At 42.0% G+C, this 15,762-nt stretch overlaps 1 protein-coding gene across 3 annotated transcripts in view; it reads left to right on the top strand.

The window, feature by feature from the left end:
* The first annotated feature begins 607 nt into the window (after positions 1–607).
* The window catches only part of pard3ab (par-3 family cell polarity regulator alpha, b), a 262,388-nt gene continuing 247,233 nt past the window's right edge, over positions 608–15,762 (top strand). For 2 of the 3 annotated variants that reach the window (XM_080487990.1, XM_080487989.1), the window contains exon 1: positions 608–1,004. In XM_080487990.1, the coding sequence (XP_080344116.1) occupies positions 885–1,004 (120 nt within the window). In that variant the 5' untranslated portion in view covers positions 608–884. The remainder of the gene's footprint in view (positions 1,005–15,762) is intronic. The other variant, XM_080487991.1, reaches the window with a different exon arrangement.

Below are 15,762 nucleotides of genomic sequence, written 5' to 3'. Positions count from 1 at the left end.
TGGTGTGAAAAACCTCCAGACCTTCTCGCTGTGAGGTTGCAGTGCTTATACTAAAGACAAACAAATAAATCCCCTGACATAAACACACTATTAGGACTATTTCAAAGTCTATTACCACTCAGCAGTCTAAATATTAAAGATATATGTTTGTTACAGCCTTAATTTTCATATGATTTTTAGTTTAACTTCCGGCCTCATAGTGCATTTACTAAATACCTAATCATATTTCATTAATCTCCTTTGTGAATTTCCTTCTTCCACATTTACCCATTCTATTTCTAGGATAGCGGGCAGCCACATTAGGGCGGTCCTGGGAGCTGATGGGGGGGTCAAGAGTCATGCCTCAGGGACTCACAGTGGTGACCTGTCCACTGTGGGAATCAAACCTGTGAGGTCCCAATCACATCCACATTTCTAATCAGTCACCATGCAAGTTGAAACTCTTTCTACATCCAACATAGCTCTAGAGGTGGTCTAGTTTCCCGGTGAAGAGATGGAGAGGATAAAATCTAATGATAAAGAAGTTAAAAAATTATTTGAAACCGGAGCATTGGTTATTTCCGACAGTCTCTGGTGTACGCAAACGCAGCATGTGACCGAGCTTTGAGAGAGAGAGAGGGAGAGAGAGAGAGAGAGAGAGGGAGGGAAGGAAGGAGAGAGAGAGAGAGGAGCTAAACAGGTGGTCTGAAAACACAGAAAACAATGTCGTCCGGCGGGGAGAAGCGGAAAGACCTCCAGCCTTCTCTTCTTTAACGGAATACCGGGACAAACTCAAACCCATGCGCCTTTTTGGTTCCCACCAGGATTTTCCCTCCTCCTCCTCCTCCTCCTCTTCCTCCCGTCGGTTTTGCCCCGAATCCGGGGAAGATCTGGGATACTAAACCATGAAAGTCACGGTGTGTTTTGGCCGGACCCGGGTGGTGGTGCCGTGCGGGGATGGGAATATTAAAGTGCACACACTCATCCAGCAGGCTGTCATGAGATATAAGAAAGCGATCGCCAAGGTGAGTGGCGCACACTTCTTTTTTTTTTTTCTCTCTCTCCCTTTGGAGCTTTTGTTTTCCTGGAAGCAAACGTTGCGGGAGAGGGGGGGAAAGCTCCTCAACATGGCGCAAACTTACGCACGGATGCATGGAGGGAGGATTGTGTGCAGAAGTGCCGGGTGTTTGTGCGCTCCTCCGGCTTGTTTTCTTGGTGCGAGGCGCGCGCGTACTGCGTGTGCGTAATGCCGTGTGTGTGTGTGTGTTGCTGCTTTCAAAGAAAGGCGCACCGCCATTGTGGCTCTTGTGTTTGTAAACCCACAGAAAAAAAAAACTTCCTCTGTGGATAACGGTAAAATTTAAGTGCAACCTCGAAGTGGGTGGAATAAAAGACTTTTCCAAGGCGTAAAGCGCACAGACGCTCTTTATTGCAAACTGTGGAAGTCCTCTGAAAGTTGCAAAGCCGCTATTAGCCGACTAGCCACTTAGCCTGCAGCCTGCAGGAATACTGCTGTAGTCAGTTGAGACCACGCTCCTCTGCAAAAGCTGGAAACTCCTGATAAACTTTGTGCAAAACCAACTTTTTAATGTGTCTTATCAAGAGCAAAGCGTCAGATTCTGTCTGAATGAGTAGCTTGTGTTTGTGCCGGCAAAGGCAAAAGGTGAGAGATCAGAGCCATCTGCACAGAGTGGGAAAGGGACTCATAACACAAGTTTTAATGTTTCAGGTGGTGTTAAATATGGATTTAGGAGAGACGTTTTGCAGTTTGCATGGCTGTGCGTGCAGGCAGGCATCAGGCCCTGCAGCAGAGGGAGGGAAACTTGCAGAGCTGAAGCTCCAGCTGACTGCTTGATAGGCAGAAACCTGGAACATAAATCTGCGAGATGAAAGAAAAGTCTGTTGCAGTGACACTGTTTGGAGCTGCAGACAGCCTTCGAACCAGTTCAGGTCCTCCAGTTGGATCAGCTGGACTTGAATCCAAAAGAGACTCTGTCTCGACTGATCTGGACAGGACTATAGATTTGGACACTTGGAGGAACTTGTAAGGTTTGTGGATATCTGCTTCGTTGACGGGGACAAATATTTTTTAGGCAGCCCTTCAGGTTGGATGAATTATTGAATCCTTGTCCCTCCATGTGCTAACTTTGTGCTGGCTTCTCTTTGCTGTGATGATAGTGACCTAGAAGTCATATCGTATCCTCCTCTCCTTTGAATAATTCAGTGTGAGCAGACAGGAGAGTGCAGAGAAACTATTCCCTCCTGCTGTCTGCGAGGCAGGTTCACTGAGAAACTCTCCCTCCGCTCCGTGCACCTTTGCTTTCCTTACTGTCGCCTTCGGAAATGAAGATTTAGGTTCAGATCCACTCAGGCCCCATTTACACCTCGACGCATGTGAATACGCATCGTTTCTGCATTTTCATGTCAAACCTTCTGTGTTTACACGGAAACGGTAGAAAATAATGTCGTTTTCATGTTGGCCCAGGAGTTGACGCTGTTTATTTTTTATTATTTATTTTTTTGACGACTGTGAAACCCAAAACCTGGGTCATCTTGTGGCTCTACAAGCAGGTATTAGTGCACTCACTGCTTAAAAAGCACGCTCAGGTCTGGATAATTGGAATTTAAATCCTCACAATTTACAATACTCCATGTATTGGTGGTGTTTTCTTGTGATATGACAAACCTCCTATAGTATAATCTCCCTCACATTATTTCATGTCGAGCAGTAAATTGGGGGAACACCCATTAAAGTCCAACAAGCGAGTAAGCTTCACTCCTTCCTATTCCTAAGCTCAATATAAACAGGTAACTGGTTCAATAAACCAAAACCAAAACCAAGTGTAGGACTTACATCAACATTGTTTTTCGTATTTACCTGATCAGCAGTCACTGCAACCTCATGAAACCATCTTTATTACTTATAGAAACAGAAACAACATATCACATGTTGACACTTGGATCACTTTGAGTTGTCGTGCTGCCAGTAAAATTCAGTTTTAACAGGAGCCAGAAAAGTCTGGAAAAGTAATTGACATAACAGTTTATCACTAACTAGGTCAGTTGGCAAGAGGTCAGGAAGAAGACTGATATTCCCTGGCCTATATTTACATCTGAGCTGGAGTGCTGCTCTGAAACGCTCCTTTTGTACCCAACCTGTGCACGACTTTCAATAACTTTGGGAACATTTTGTAACTAAATATTTCTTAATGGGATGGGTTTAAAGGTGTTAAAGATGCAGTCATACAGGATGTGACCTCAACCAACTGACAGAACATAAGTTACAAGGCTGAAGGTAGAAACGGGGCCGAAACCTGGAAACTGCTGATCATTGGGGCAATCAAACAGCAGTGCATTAAAAAAACCAAGCATGATTACCACTGGATATCACAGCAGGGGCTCAGTGACATTTCCACAGTGAGCACAGTGCCGTGCATGCCGAAGCTGTAACATGGAAAGATCCAGAAGCTTCTCTGAGCCAAAGCTTATTTAAAACAAGACAAAATGGAAACACTGTTCTGTGATCAGAGGAACCTTGATTTGCATTTAACAGAGCATCACAACTTTATTTGGGTTGAAAGGGTTTTTTACCTTGATCTTTTTACTTAAGATGTTTTTTTTTTATTTAAAAAGAAAATAATCAGCCATATTTAGTTAGTATCTGCAATTTTAGTCACCGATTCCAAACATGTTGAGACTGAGAAATCCAAGCAGCTCTTAAAACCTTTAAAGATCTGCAACAGATTGTGGCTCTGTGATTGTTTCAGTTGTAAAAGACCTAGAAAGCTGCATTTCGCTGCTTTTTACATAGAGTGGGATGAGCTGTGAAGATGAGGGCACTGAGAGTCTGTAAAATGAATAAAACAACAAACCCTAAGCTTTTAATGCACTACTCGCCCACAATAACAGAATACCGCTTCAGAAAGGCCACTATTTGTCACTTAATCACGTCATCAGAGCTGACGGCTCCGGCGGCCCCTCCCAGCGGACCGGTGTTCATGTAGTGGCACTCTGGGGAAGTCTTCGGCGCTTGCATGTTGTGTTGAAGATCACACTCCTGCCTTAATAAGAGGCCCAAATTTAGGTTGGGTGTTCTTCGACTTCACTGTTTGTGTGGCCCTTCCTCTGTCATTAGAGAGGAATGCTTCCTGTGCAGAAGAAAACAACACAAACTGTCCACTTCTGAAGGCCTGGAGTCATCTCTCAGCCATGGCGTTAGAAAGCTAGAGCTGTGAGGATGAAGCCAGGAATCTGCTCGACCCTCAAAATTTTCTGAATTTGAGAAGAAAAATGGGGCCCGATTATCCGCCACTGCTATTTTTCCCTCCGTGGATTTGTCACTAATCTTCACCCATTTAGCTGTGAGAGTTGCAGGCACTTTAAATGGCACCTTTGACTGGAAAACTGTCTGGATGTTCACTGCCCCCCCACCCCCCAAACCCACAAGTGATGTCAACATTGACATGTTGGAAAACTTGAGATTTAACTCCTTTCTGACTCCTGTGAGGGGGGGGGGGGGGGGTATGGTGTCAGAACAAGCACGCGACTCATTTGTTCAGTTTCACAAAGAAAAGGTTTCCTGTTGAGGACGCCAGCCGATTGTATTCATACCTAAATGTTGAGGCAGATGGATTCAACATGACCTTGACCGGTGTCGGACAATAGAAGCAGGTGGTTGCTGTTTGTCTGGTAAGACAAGCCGCTCTACTTGCTGTGGCCTTGTTGGGGAGGAAGGAGGCTCAGATAGTGAAGATACAGAGAGAGTGGACACATTACATGTGAGAGACGAATGAAAGTATGGAGAGAGAGAGAGAGGGAGGGAGAGAGGGGTGGAGACGCTCAGTGCAACAACGAAGGTTTCGCAGCAGTCTTAGGCCACGGATACATGCTACACAATGTTTTTAAGTGGAAAAAAGGAATACTTTCCTTGTGTTTTGGTTGTCTGTTTACACGACAACCGTGCTCAAAGCCACTGAAAACACAATTGTTTGAAAACTGCTCCCGGTGTGGAACTTTTTCGAAAAACGCTCCGTCTCTGTAAATGGAGGAAAAATGCAGCTTTTCTGAAACACAGCTACTGCGTGTGCACACCAGGGCCGTAGTGAATAATAATAGTTCTCCTGAACGAGTGGATGGAGAAGAACAACAATGGCGGCTGACTCCCAGTCCGTGTTCCCCTGGACTTGGTAGTTTTATAGTTGAGTTACCAGCAATAGCAGTCCATCTTTGTTGTCCGTCCATATGAATGTCTGTGTATTCTGCACTGTTAATGTTTAAAGTGGCCGTGTGTGTGTGTGGTTTCCTTACAAAAGCAATCAACAGCGCCCTCTTGAGGACTGGCATGTTAATCACATAGTTTTCAGCATTTCTGCTGATTCGGAGTAAATGGACATCGGATTTCAAAATGTTGCTGTGTAAACTTAAAACGTTTGTGAAGCCAAAATGATGTATTTTTGCTTGAAATGTTGTTCTGTTATTGGGGCCTAAACCTATAGCAGCTTCACGAAAAGAAATGTTCCATGGTGGCGTGAAATGATGCTAAATTTAAGCTTTATCAAACTGGAATGGTTCCACGTGAGAGGAGCCTGATCGCTGTAAATGCTACAGCTCATTCTACTTTTAGAAATCCTCGGATCGTCCAATAACGGGCCCTCTGAGAACAAATTGTTCTGATGGGATAATATGAGACTGACGGCCCCTTAGATTATGATGGAGTTTGGTTTGCTTTAGCTTCATGTGGTGAAGGAAACATTTAAAACGTATTCAAGCTTTTATAAGAATCTAATGAATAGAAATATTGGAGAAGATTAATCTCTCCTGCTCGCTCTTGTCAGTACTCCTGGTGCAGGTTCCTTTCATCTCTGGCAGATGCCAAAGAAAAACGTGTTTGATCAAGTATGAAACTTGTATGAATATCAGAGTGTAACCACTTTAATCGAGGCTCAACCTCAGAAGTAATCATGCTCCACTCTCACCAACGTGGTTCAGTATGTCATTCTGCTTTTAAACTTATCCCGTTGCGTCCGTGGGCTGCAACTGTGCTCGAGAATATTACACAACTCATTACACAAATGCTCGTTTTTGATTAGTGGTGCAGTGGGCTTTGATGGCCGACGGAGCCCGGAGATACGCACGAGTGCCTGCTGTGGGAGAGTTAAAGTGCAGCTCTTCTGGTCATTCCCGAACTGATTAAAATGTTTTGCCACTAGAGATGTGCCACATCTTCAAAGAAAAAAAGCCGGCGCTTCTGACGCTGGCCCCGTCTTGTTCAAACCGACGACGTGAGCGCATGCGTGAAATGGCACATTAAGCCATCCTGATGGAGCTCCAAGGAAAACGTAATGTCCATGCATTTGGAAGTGCACAAAGTGTTGGTCAAAATGGAAACGTGCACAGAAACAGCAATCCTTCTGGAGATGTAATGAATGAAAGGTTCATATCGGAAAGCTATATTGGCATCTTAGCTAAAGTTGCATGTCGTGGCATAAGTGTTGTGATTTGCTGTCAAAATCCAAAATCAATTCAGCTGTCCGATAGTATAGTTTATGGAGTGTAATGCTCTGCAATTCGGCCTTTCGCAGATAGGTGGCAGTGCTGTAATCTTTCTTTCACCCAGCTTAATAATGCAAAGAAAGATAAATCTTTTCCTCAATAGAAATCATTAATCTTAGAAGACAAAACGTAATACCCTGATTTTACATATACTCTGTTTTTTTATTTTCAGAATTAGCTAACTGCAATCATTGTGACCAAAATTGGCATATCTTTTTATGCAACTTATAACTTATGCTATTTTCTACACTTGGTTTATTTGTAGTAAGTTGTACATTTCTAAGGGATTTTATTTTGAAGCAACTACAGGAAGTTTGTCATAAAATACAGTTTACGTGATGTTTCTAATGAAAATGCATAGTTTTTGCTTTTTTAATTTCAGAAAAGTTTTGCTTTTACTCGACAACATTTTGATAATGATGGCCATTTACATGGAAACGGAAGAAATGCTGGAAAAAAAATGTAGTTGGCATGCCAGACCACAAGTTGGTGCTGTTGCTTGTTTTTATAATGAAGCCACAATCATGCGCGCAGAGAACAATACGCTATACTCATTAACGATGGCGAGTACAGGAACACCCGTAAATGTAATGTAAACGGACACCCAATCGCAACGCAAGCTTTGCGCTTTTACTTCAAGATGTACTCTTTGTCCGGGAGACTGGTGCAAACTTTATTGAGGTTGAAGGATATTTATTTATTTATTTATTTTTTCCCTAATTCTGAATTTATTGTTTGTTTGAATCTTCAAAGGTAAAATGTTAACGTCATAAATATTTTACTGAAATGTACACATTTAACAAGTTTCATTCCTGGTTCTTTACTATGCTTCTAACACTTTTAATGACTGAACCCAAGTTTGTTGACGTTTCTTCAGATTTTACTGGTCTATTTGTCTTTTGTTGTGGTTAGAATCTGTGGCATGTGTCAATTTAAATATTTGTTTTTGCTTATATGTCCCAGCAGAAAGTGAGTAGCATTTGCAGCAAAGACATTCAAAAGAGAAAAGATTGAACTTTTATTTGGTTTGCATGTTCATCTTCATGCAATCATTAGGGAAAAAAAAAGTTTTTCTGTGTGGTTTTTTTAATGGGAGAATTGTTTTAACGATGCTGCCATGAGGGGATTTCCAAAGTACTTGCACGCTTTTGAACAATCCAAACATTGCTTTATTATTTTGTGCATAGGGCGTGTTCATGCCAGGCTTAAATTGAGCTCTTTACTCAAATAATGGCATGTTTTTTTTGCAATATCTTTTACCAATTTCAAGCAAAGCCATTTAAGTTTTACTGGTACTGAATCATGTGAAATGACTCAAGGTAGTAATCTCGGGTCGTTTAAGTGCAAACAGCAGAGCCGAGTTGATGACTCAAGTCAGTATTGGACTTATTTTAGCCATTTTCATTTCTGTTCTAATTAGAGCCAGAGAAACCTTAAGGCATGAGCGCGCCGTCAGAATAGGTGCAGTCAATCTACCTTATGTCAGGTCATAAGCCCTAATAATTTTCCAGTTCATCTGTTTGATCCTCGTGTCACCCGGCTGTACCAGCCAGGGGTTCCTGCTTCCAAAACGAGCACAGTGCAGGATTAAAAGCTTGGCTGATGATCCCCGGGCCGCTGACTTTGCCCTTGACCAAGCTACTGTGAAAAATGCCCTAAAACATGACCTGGCACAGCATTTTCATTTCCTAAAGGAGTCCATGGAAGACACAGTAGAATGAGTCATTGTGAGGCTTCCAGAGAGAAACGTCAACACGTAGAAGGTTCTTCATGAATGCTTTGGACATAGAAGGACTAATCGGATGGTGTTTATGCAAGAACAGTACTCTTTCTCTTGGCCCCAATTACAACACCTGCGACTGGACTGCGCCCATCACGTTGTTCATCGAAGCAGTTTGTTGACTCCAGTTTGTCATTTCTTCTTGGAATTTCCATGGCATCAAATTGCATTGACATGTACATTGTGCACGTGAATATCACATTAACAGAAATACTACTTACTGTACATTGCGCAGCCCTATAACATTTTTTTCAAGGTGTATGCAAGTCGATGTGACGTTGAGGATTCTGCCTCATAGCATTCATCCCTCAAAAAAGGGGGATTTGTTCATCAGTGGGAGGTCTACCACTGACGGGTCTCGATTCGACCCAGGAGACACACAAACCCACCCAATCAACCAGTAATACACTGAACAAAGCTGCAGCACCTACAGAAATACATACACACATGCTCGCACAGTAGGGAACATACAAACGTCATACAGAAAAGCCCCAGGCCAGATTTCTACTGGAAACTCTTAAGTAAAGCAACAGTGTGAACCACTGCATCAGTGCCTCTTTGTTCATTTTCCAAAGCAGAATTTTCTCTCCTACACTCCCGAGTACTTCACACAAGTGACTTGTTATCCTTATCTGGGTTTGACATCACAATGTTGATTAAATAATAATGAAATAATGCCACTTTTGTCATTTTGCCAGTGTGGTTTTCCCAAGTGGACAGTGAATGTGGCACCGAGCCATTTCCGGAGGAGAGCAGCTGTTTTAGGCTAAAAGAGACAGAAAGGGAGCAACGTGAAGTGGGAGGCCGTAAAGAAAACCAAAAAAAAACTGAGTGCATAGTTCTCTCATGGTGGGAAAGCTAGTGCCCCCCTTTTGAAGTTCATTTACATTACAGAAGTTAAGCTCGTGCTGTTATCCACCAGTGTTTACTGTAATGGTTGACAACTCCGAAATTCCTCAAATGGTCCGTAATGCAAAAAAAGTCTGTTTAAGAAGTCCAAGTAATCAAAGCTCAAGAATCCTAACAAAATACCAAACACTATTTCTGCAAGTTCAGACCGTTACTTGAACGTAGAATTGAACGTAATGTGGAGAGATTTATGGGGAACTCCACCTTCTGGGTTTCTCCACCTCCCAGCGCATAAACGAGAAGCCTATCTGCACGTGTGGTCATTTACAACCATTTCTAGGCCTAAGTGTCTTAGCAGTGGAGACATGGGGTCCTCCTCATTTATTTCTAGGGTGCTTTTAGGACTGAATACCAAACCAGTAGCATCATTTTCCACTTACAAAATGATCTGATTATATGTCAAATTGATATATATTGTCTTTTTAAAAAAAAATTTATACCATTTTATGTAATCTATGGTTGTAGGTTGCTGAACCCCCTCCAAGGATTTACTTTTAATAAAAATAACAAATCGAATTAAGGAAAAAAAAACAAAACTTTATTGATCTACTGACTTTTTAGTTTGACCAATTTTGACCCTAAAATCGATAAAGTAGGATTTCTGGTCATTATTTAAAACCAGTGACAAAAGCAATACCTTCGTTAGAACATTTCATTTTTTGGTATAACGGCAGTTCTGTTGACTCAAGATCTGACACACAACTTCTGTGTTTGTCCAAAAGCAAATACTTCAGATGCAAATCTCTTCCACGTGTCATTATTCTTCAGACAAATCCCTTCTCATCATGTCCGAACAATAGTCACCGTATATAAAGCATGACAATCGGTGGTGTCAATGTCCTGTTGCGTTGCAACTCTTCCAAATTGAACAACTCGGCAGTCACACCCTCTCTCGAATCTTTTGTTTGCATACTTAACACATTTATTTCTCAATCTCAGTCTTATATGTTGTGCTTCCACGAATGCCCTTGAGGAGAGGCTGTCCAAAAATGTGTGAGTAATCCTCGCCCCAACAGGACGAGGATTATCACATTATGCTCCTCACTGTGACGTCAGGTCTCTTGGGGGGACGCCTTCAAATAATGTGGCTATTTGGAGATGCTTATAAGCACTTTGGCAGCAGACATGTTCGGATGACATTAACGCACAAGTGGCCCCTGGACACAACGATTTAAAGAAGTGGTTCGGAAGCTGAATTACTCATGTCCTCCAGGGTTAGTCATTAAATTCCTGGAAATCTTTTTGACGAACAGAACAGCTGCAGGTATTATTAGGATGGATGGATAATTTGAGTGTTTGCTGATGACTCTTTGGTTTTTATTTTGAAATCTTTGTTGAGCAGAGGCTAAATCAATAAACTCCTTGGCATTTGTATTTCAATCGGTCGATATTGCAGGCTTCAATGGAGGTCTGGTTTCATAATACATGAACCTCCATCAAAGACCAGACACGGGCCAGTCTAATAGCTTTAGATTAATATGACTAGATGCCCAGACATATGTTGTTTGGACAATCTGGATAATCCCAATCTGTCCTCACAAATCTGTTTCTGGATTCATGTGAAAAAGTGACCAAGAGGTGAATCTTATCTTTAATGTGATGCATTGCGAGATGAACTCTTGACCAGGATGGGGGAGGGCCCAGTTAATAGGATCCAGACTTACTGACACAGAGAGCTTGATGATTACAGACTCCCGTGGAAACGGATTACTCGAACTCTGGCTCGGGTTCAGCCAGACGAGCATCGTCGGCCGGACCACGTAGAGCGAAGTCGTGTGTCGCTGCATCCCCCAGCGGGCCCTACGGACCGAAAAGAAAGTAGGCCAGGCGCAGACTGACAGCAACCAATTATGGGTTATGGATGCTTCAGAAATTATCACCAGCACTTGAAGTTCCCTTAATGGGCGCTTGCATCACAGGGTGGTGTTTTGAGGTCAAGTCACTTTTTCCTCCCGTTTGGTTCAGCTGTAGAATTTCTTCCATAAACAGACAAAGCGGCTGATGTAAACTCGAGTGGGTGAAGAAGGAGCAGGAACCCCGGGGGGGGGGGGGGGGGGTTGGATATCTGTTCTGCTCCAATGTTGTTTTTGCACATCTCCGAAGCAGGGCTTCCAGTTGGATCGCCAGACTGTTTTATGTGAGGATGACTTTGAGTCTTTGCAGGAGAGTGTCTGTGTGGCTGAGAAAGCTTGCGTGCTTCCAGGAGAATACACTCATTGTAGAAACTGACTGACTGCAGTTTAACCGTGCAATTTCAGATAATTTCTCCTCAATGAAAGCTTGAACGATTCAAAAGTCAGACCTCGATCTGTTATTGAAGCAGACCTACAATATTCTATTTTAAAGAAACTTCTCATGTTCCCGTTTTATGAAACCATTAACCATCTGGCATGAAATTGAAACTCGACAGTCCGTGTTATTCATGTTATTAACGATTTGAGTGATTGCCTCCTGAACAGTCTCATTGCCTGTTTTGAGAACACTGCGTAGTATTCATCTTTGTACTTTTTTTTTTTAAATGCCCATTCAAGTTGACTCACGTTGAATTTACTCAGGAGTTTTGTGGTTTGAGCCTCAGCAACACTTAAATAGTGTCAACTGATAGTTATACTAAGCTGGCCAAGCATAACTGGGTAGTCATCAACTTTCTCCCATAATAAACAAGGAGGTTACATAGCCTAGACAATGTCTCCAGGAGCAGAACAATGTTCTCTTTGGACTCTCAAGGCTTCTGGCCTCTTTTTTCTTTCTTTTTTTTTTAACCCCCATCACAAGTCTGGAAAACGGAATATTTTTATTTTTTACATTTCGATTGAGTAAAAACTCACAATCTGCCCTGTATTGACTTTGCTTCATATTACTTTTGAAAATGTGGTTGAGCATCTCTAAGGATCAATTCTATGACTGTTTTGTCTTTTTGTGAGCCAATTGGAATAGATCTACTTTAAGGGTTGTCAACTTTTTTTTTGTTTTTGGTAGTTTTGCCTTGATTTTGTGCGTGTACATTTTCAGTGTAGTATGCAGCCCCTCTATCCACTACACCACCACTTTGTTTTGAGTGAAATATTGACACATCTGTCATGTAGTAATTTGCCTCTTGTTAGCTTAGGTGTTTTCACTGATCTTTTCAGCTCAGACTTGTTTGGTTATTTAAATGTGTGAGAAACTTTGGTAGTGTACCGCTGCCTCGCTTGCCCCGTTCCCATTTACACATCGGCTATGAATTGGTCCGAACCTGAGTGTCAGATTGATGAAAAATGAACGTGCGCTGGTTTTCAGGCGGCAGATCGGCCTTGTCCGCAGGCCTGAGCGTCTCTTGTCTATCCCGCGGACAGACAGGCGATTGAAATGTCAAGGACTCGCTGTGTGTCGAGTGCCTCGCACAGGGAGACGATTGTCTCTGAGGAATGTCAGCACTGTGAACAAATAGTCGCTCACATATACTGTATCCTCTCACTGCTGCCTGACGCGAGCTCAAATCTGAATTAAACAACTGTGGCAAGCATTACTGGCCAGTAACGTAATCATTTTGGCTGTTTTAAATGCAAAATACAAGAAATCTTTTGCATTTTCCAAGTTTTTTTTTTAATGCTACTTCAATGACATAACAATACATTATTAAAGTATTGGCAAGTTATATTATTAGCTTTATTACATTTAAAATTGCAGGGATTATCACTTTATTAGCAGGTTTTACACCAACGGTGTCAAACATAAACCAAAATTGGCAAGCAAGAGGCTCCCATCCAGCCAAAACAACGAACAAATTGAAGAATTTCAGAGAAAACATTGACTTTTTAACAAATTTCTTCGGCGTACACAACACTAAGGCGTTTACAAGACAACGTTTCACATTACAACACCTAATTCTTAAAAAAAAAAAAAAAAGAGTGCGTGTACACTGCAGCAGCGGACACACGGACAACGATGTAGTTAGTATGCCGGGCCATAGGAGGGCGCTGTTGCTTGATTTTGTAATGAAACAACACAGAAATGTGTGCAGAGAACATTATGCAATAAACGTGAAGAAAATAGAGAGCGCCTGACATCCGCATGGACTGATGACGCATCGGATGCTATCAGGGGTGAGTCTCAACTATAAAACTACTGATATGGACGATAAAACTAGAATATGGACCGCGAGTCGTACCACTACTGGTCCGCCATGTTTGTTAACAATTGGATGAGCAGGAGGGAGGGGGAGAGATGCGCATGTGCATTAAGAGCGCTCGTAGACTCCGGCAGTCTCTGCAGGAGGGAATCGCGACCGTGAAAGAATCTTTCCACCTTGGGAGCCGGATTAAAAACTTCGTGGATACAGTTGATTTGCACACTGGTGTCGTGTAAACGGACCCCCCCAAAAGTGAAGAAAGTTTTGCGGATACACTCGTATGCGTTGTCGTGTAACCGCGGCCTGAAACCCGGGCTGAGATTTCAGTGATACTGTATTGGAAACCAGCTACCTCGTTGCTAGAAAACTAGCCTCAAAACCATGCAGTTTGTAAAAACATGCATAATGAAACGGGTTATAGAGGTTTTTTTGGGGACATTTCACTGGACTTTGCGACAGAAGGGCTTATTAAAATTTGCTTCATGTTGAGTTTGTTGTAATTATTGGTAGTAATTGTTTGATTTTGGGAAAATAAAACATTTTTGTCACACACACATATATATATATATATATATATATATATATATATATATATATATATATATATATATATATATATATATATATATACACTGCACCACAACAAAGTAAAACTTGAAAAATGTAAATTTATAGGTTATGATGGCACTATTTCACCGGTCCGGCCCACTCGATATGAAACTGGGCTGTTTGTTTCCCCTGAGCTAAAACATGTTTGGCACTCCTGAATCACACGTGTCATTGCAACAGACGGCTCTTCACTTTCACAATTTCACAATCTCCGTTCTTGAGAGATTCTCTTTGCCCAGAGTCTTAAAATTTAATTCCCCCTCTCCCCCAACTCTGTTGCTCTCAGCCAGCTGTTAATTACCAGCGGCTAAGCGAGAAACTTGGTGGTATTGTGATGCAAAAGGGGGAGGCGGGGGTGGGGGGGGGAGGCAAAACAAAAAAAAAAAGGTGCAAAGTTGAATATCACTGCAGGTTCTCCATGGAAACCGGAGTGCAATTTCAAAGGGATGCAGGTTCGACGCCGGCGCCGTCCGAAATTTTGAGAACGCGATGTTAATGAAGGCTTTGCCGGGACACAGAAAAAAGCACATGCTGCTCAGAGGAGTGAAGCGGCCACATTAGCATAGCCCAAATGATTTATGAGTGTAGATTAATGATGTCCCTTGAAATTGAATTCAGTACTTAGGCTGATGAGGCTTTGTCTGCTAAATATAGGACGGGCCAAGTGAGAGCGCTGCCTCTGACGGATGATTATTGGCCTTTGGGCAGTGTAAGGGGAAGGGGGGAGGGGGGGCCTTGAACTTCTCTCTTTATCTATGCTGCCTGCTGGGGCGTTGTGGTCAAGGTACTTAATGGGCAAGATGGATGGAGTTGTTGATGGAGCTGATCAGCCTTGTAGTCCATTAGGTGCTTTTTTCTTTTTAAGCAGCAATTGGATCTGTAACGGTAAACCTGTTGATGGCGACTGACCTGACTTTTCAATTGGCGTGGGGTTTTCTCACGACCCACGACGATCTGCAACTGCTTTGCATTTCATTTCATCATGAACACGTCGTTTTTGGTTCAACTGTTTATTGGGAAAGTGACCATATTTGGTATATTTGGTCCTAACAGTAATGAGTTAATGGCAGTCACAGATAACACAGCATTGAAACGGGTGCATTCATGTAAGATGTGTTGACTTTGTGTAACTAATGATGGAACGTCACACTTCTGCTTCAAACCTTTCGTATATTGACATAAATACTGATGTGCTTTGTGACTTTGCTGTGGAAAAGAGAGTTTTTAACCTCTTAACAATGTCCAGTGAGACATAGTTTACTATTTAATCATATTTTGAGGCTATAAATCATGAATCAAGTGCATTTTTAATCAATTCTACATATTCACCCACTGATTTTATTCAAAATCTGATCGTTTGTGACTTGTAGGTTTAATTTGACCTTTGAAACATCCTTTAAAAGACCCCCTGGCTTTAAATGTTCTCTTTCTGTGAATTTTCGGCAATTTGTAGATGTTTTCCAACTATTTGTTTCTGGTGTGTATTATTTATTCCTCTATATTTTGAGCCATCTTGTGCTCAATGTGAGTAAACTTTAATTGGCTTGCTGCGGCTAAACCCTCCTTCCGATGTGTTAACGAACATGTAACATAAACCTGCACAAAAGTTCTTCTGTGTTAACCGACATCATATACTTTATTGAGAAAAACCGTGTTTTAACAGGCCTATATTTATATTTAATGTTCGACTGAGTTTCTTTATTTTCTGATAGATGAAAGAAAGGATTTGATTTATTGCCACCATACCATGATCTCTGGTCTTTAATTTCTCCTGGGTGTGTTTTCGACATGTCTGTCTTGCTCTTACAGGCCCATTGCAGCC

This window comes from Lipophrys pholis, assembly GCF_963383615.2.
Source record: "Lipophrys pholis genome assembly, chromosome: 1".
NCBI classification, from domain to species: Eukaryota; Metazoa; Chordata; class Actinopteri; order Blenniiformes; family Blenniidae; genus Lipophrys; species Lipophrys pholis.
This window is presented reverse-complemented; position numbering and strand designations above follow the sequence as displayed.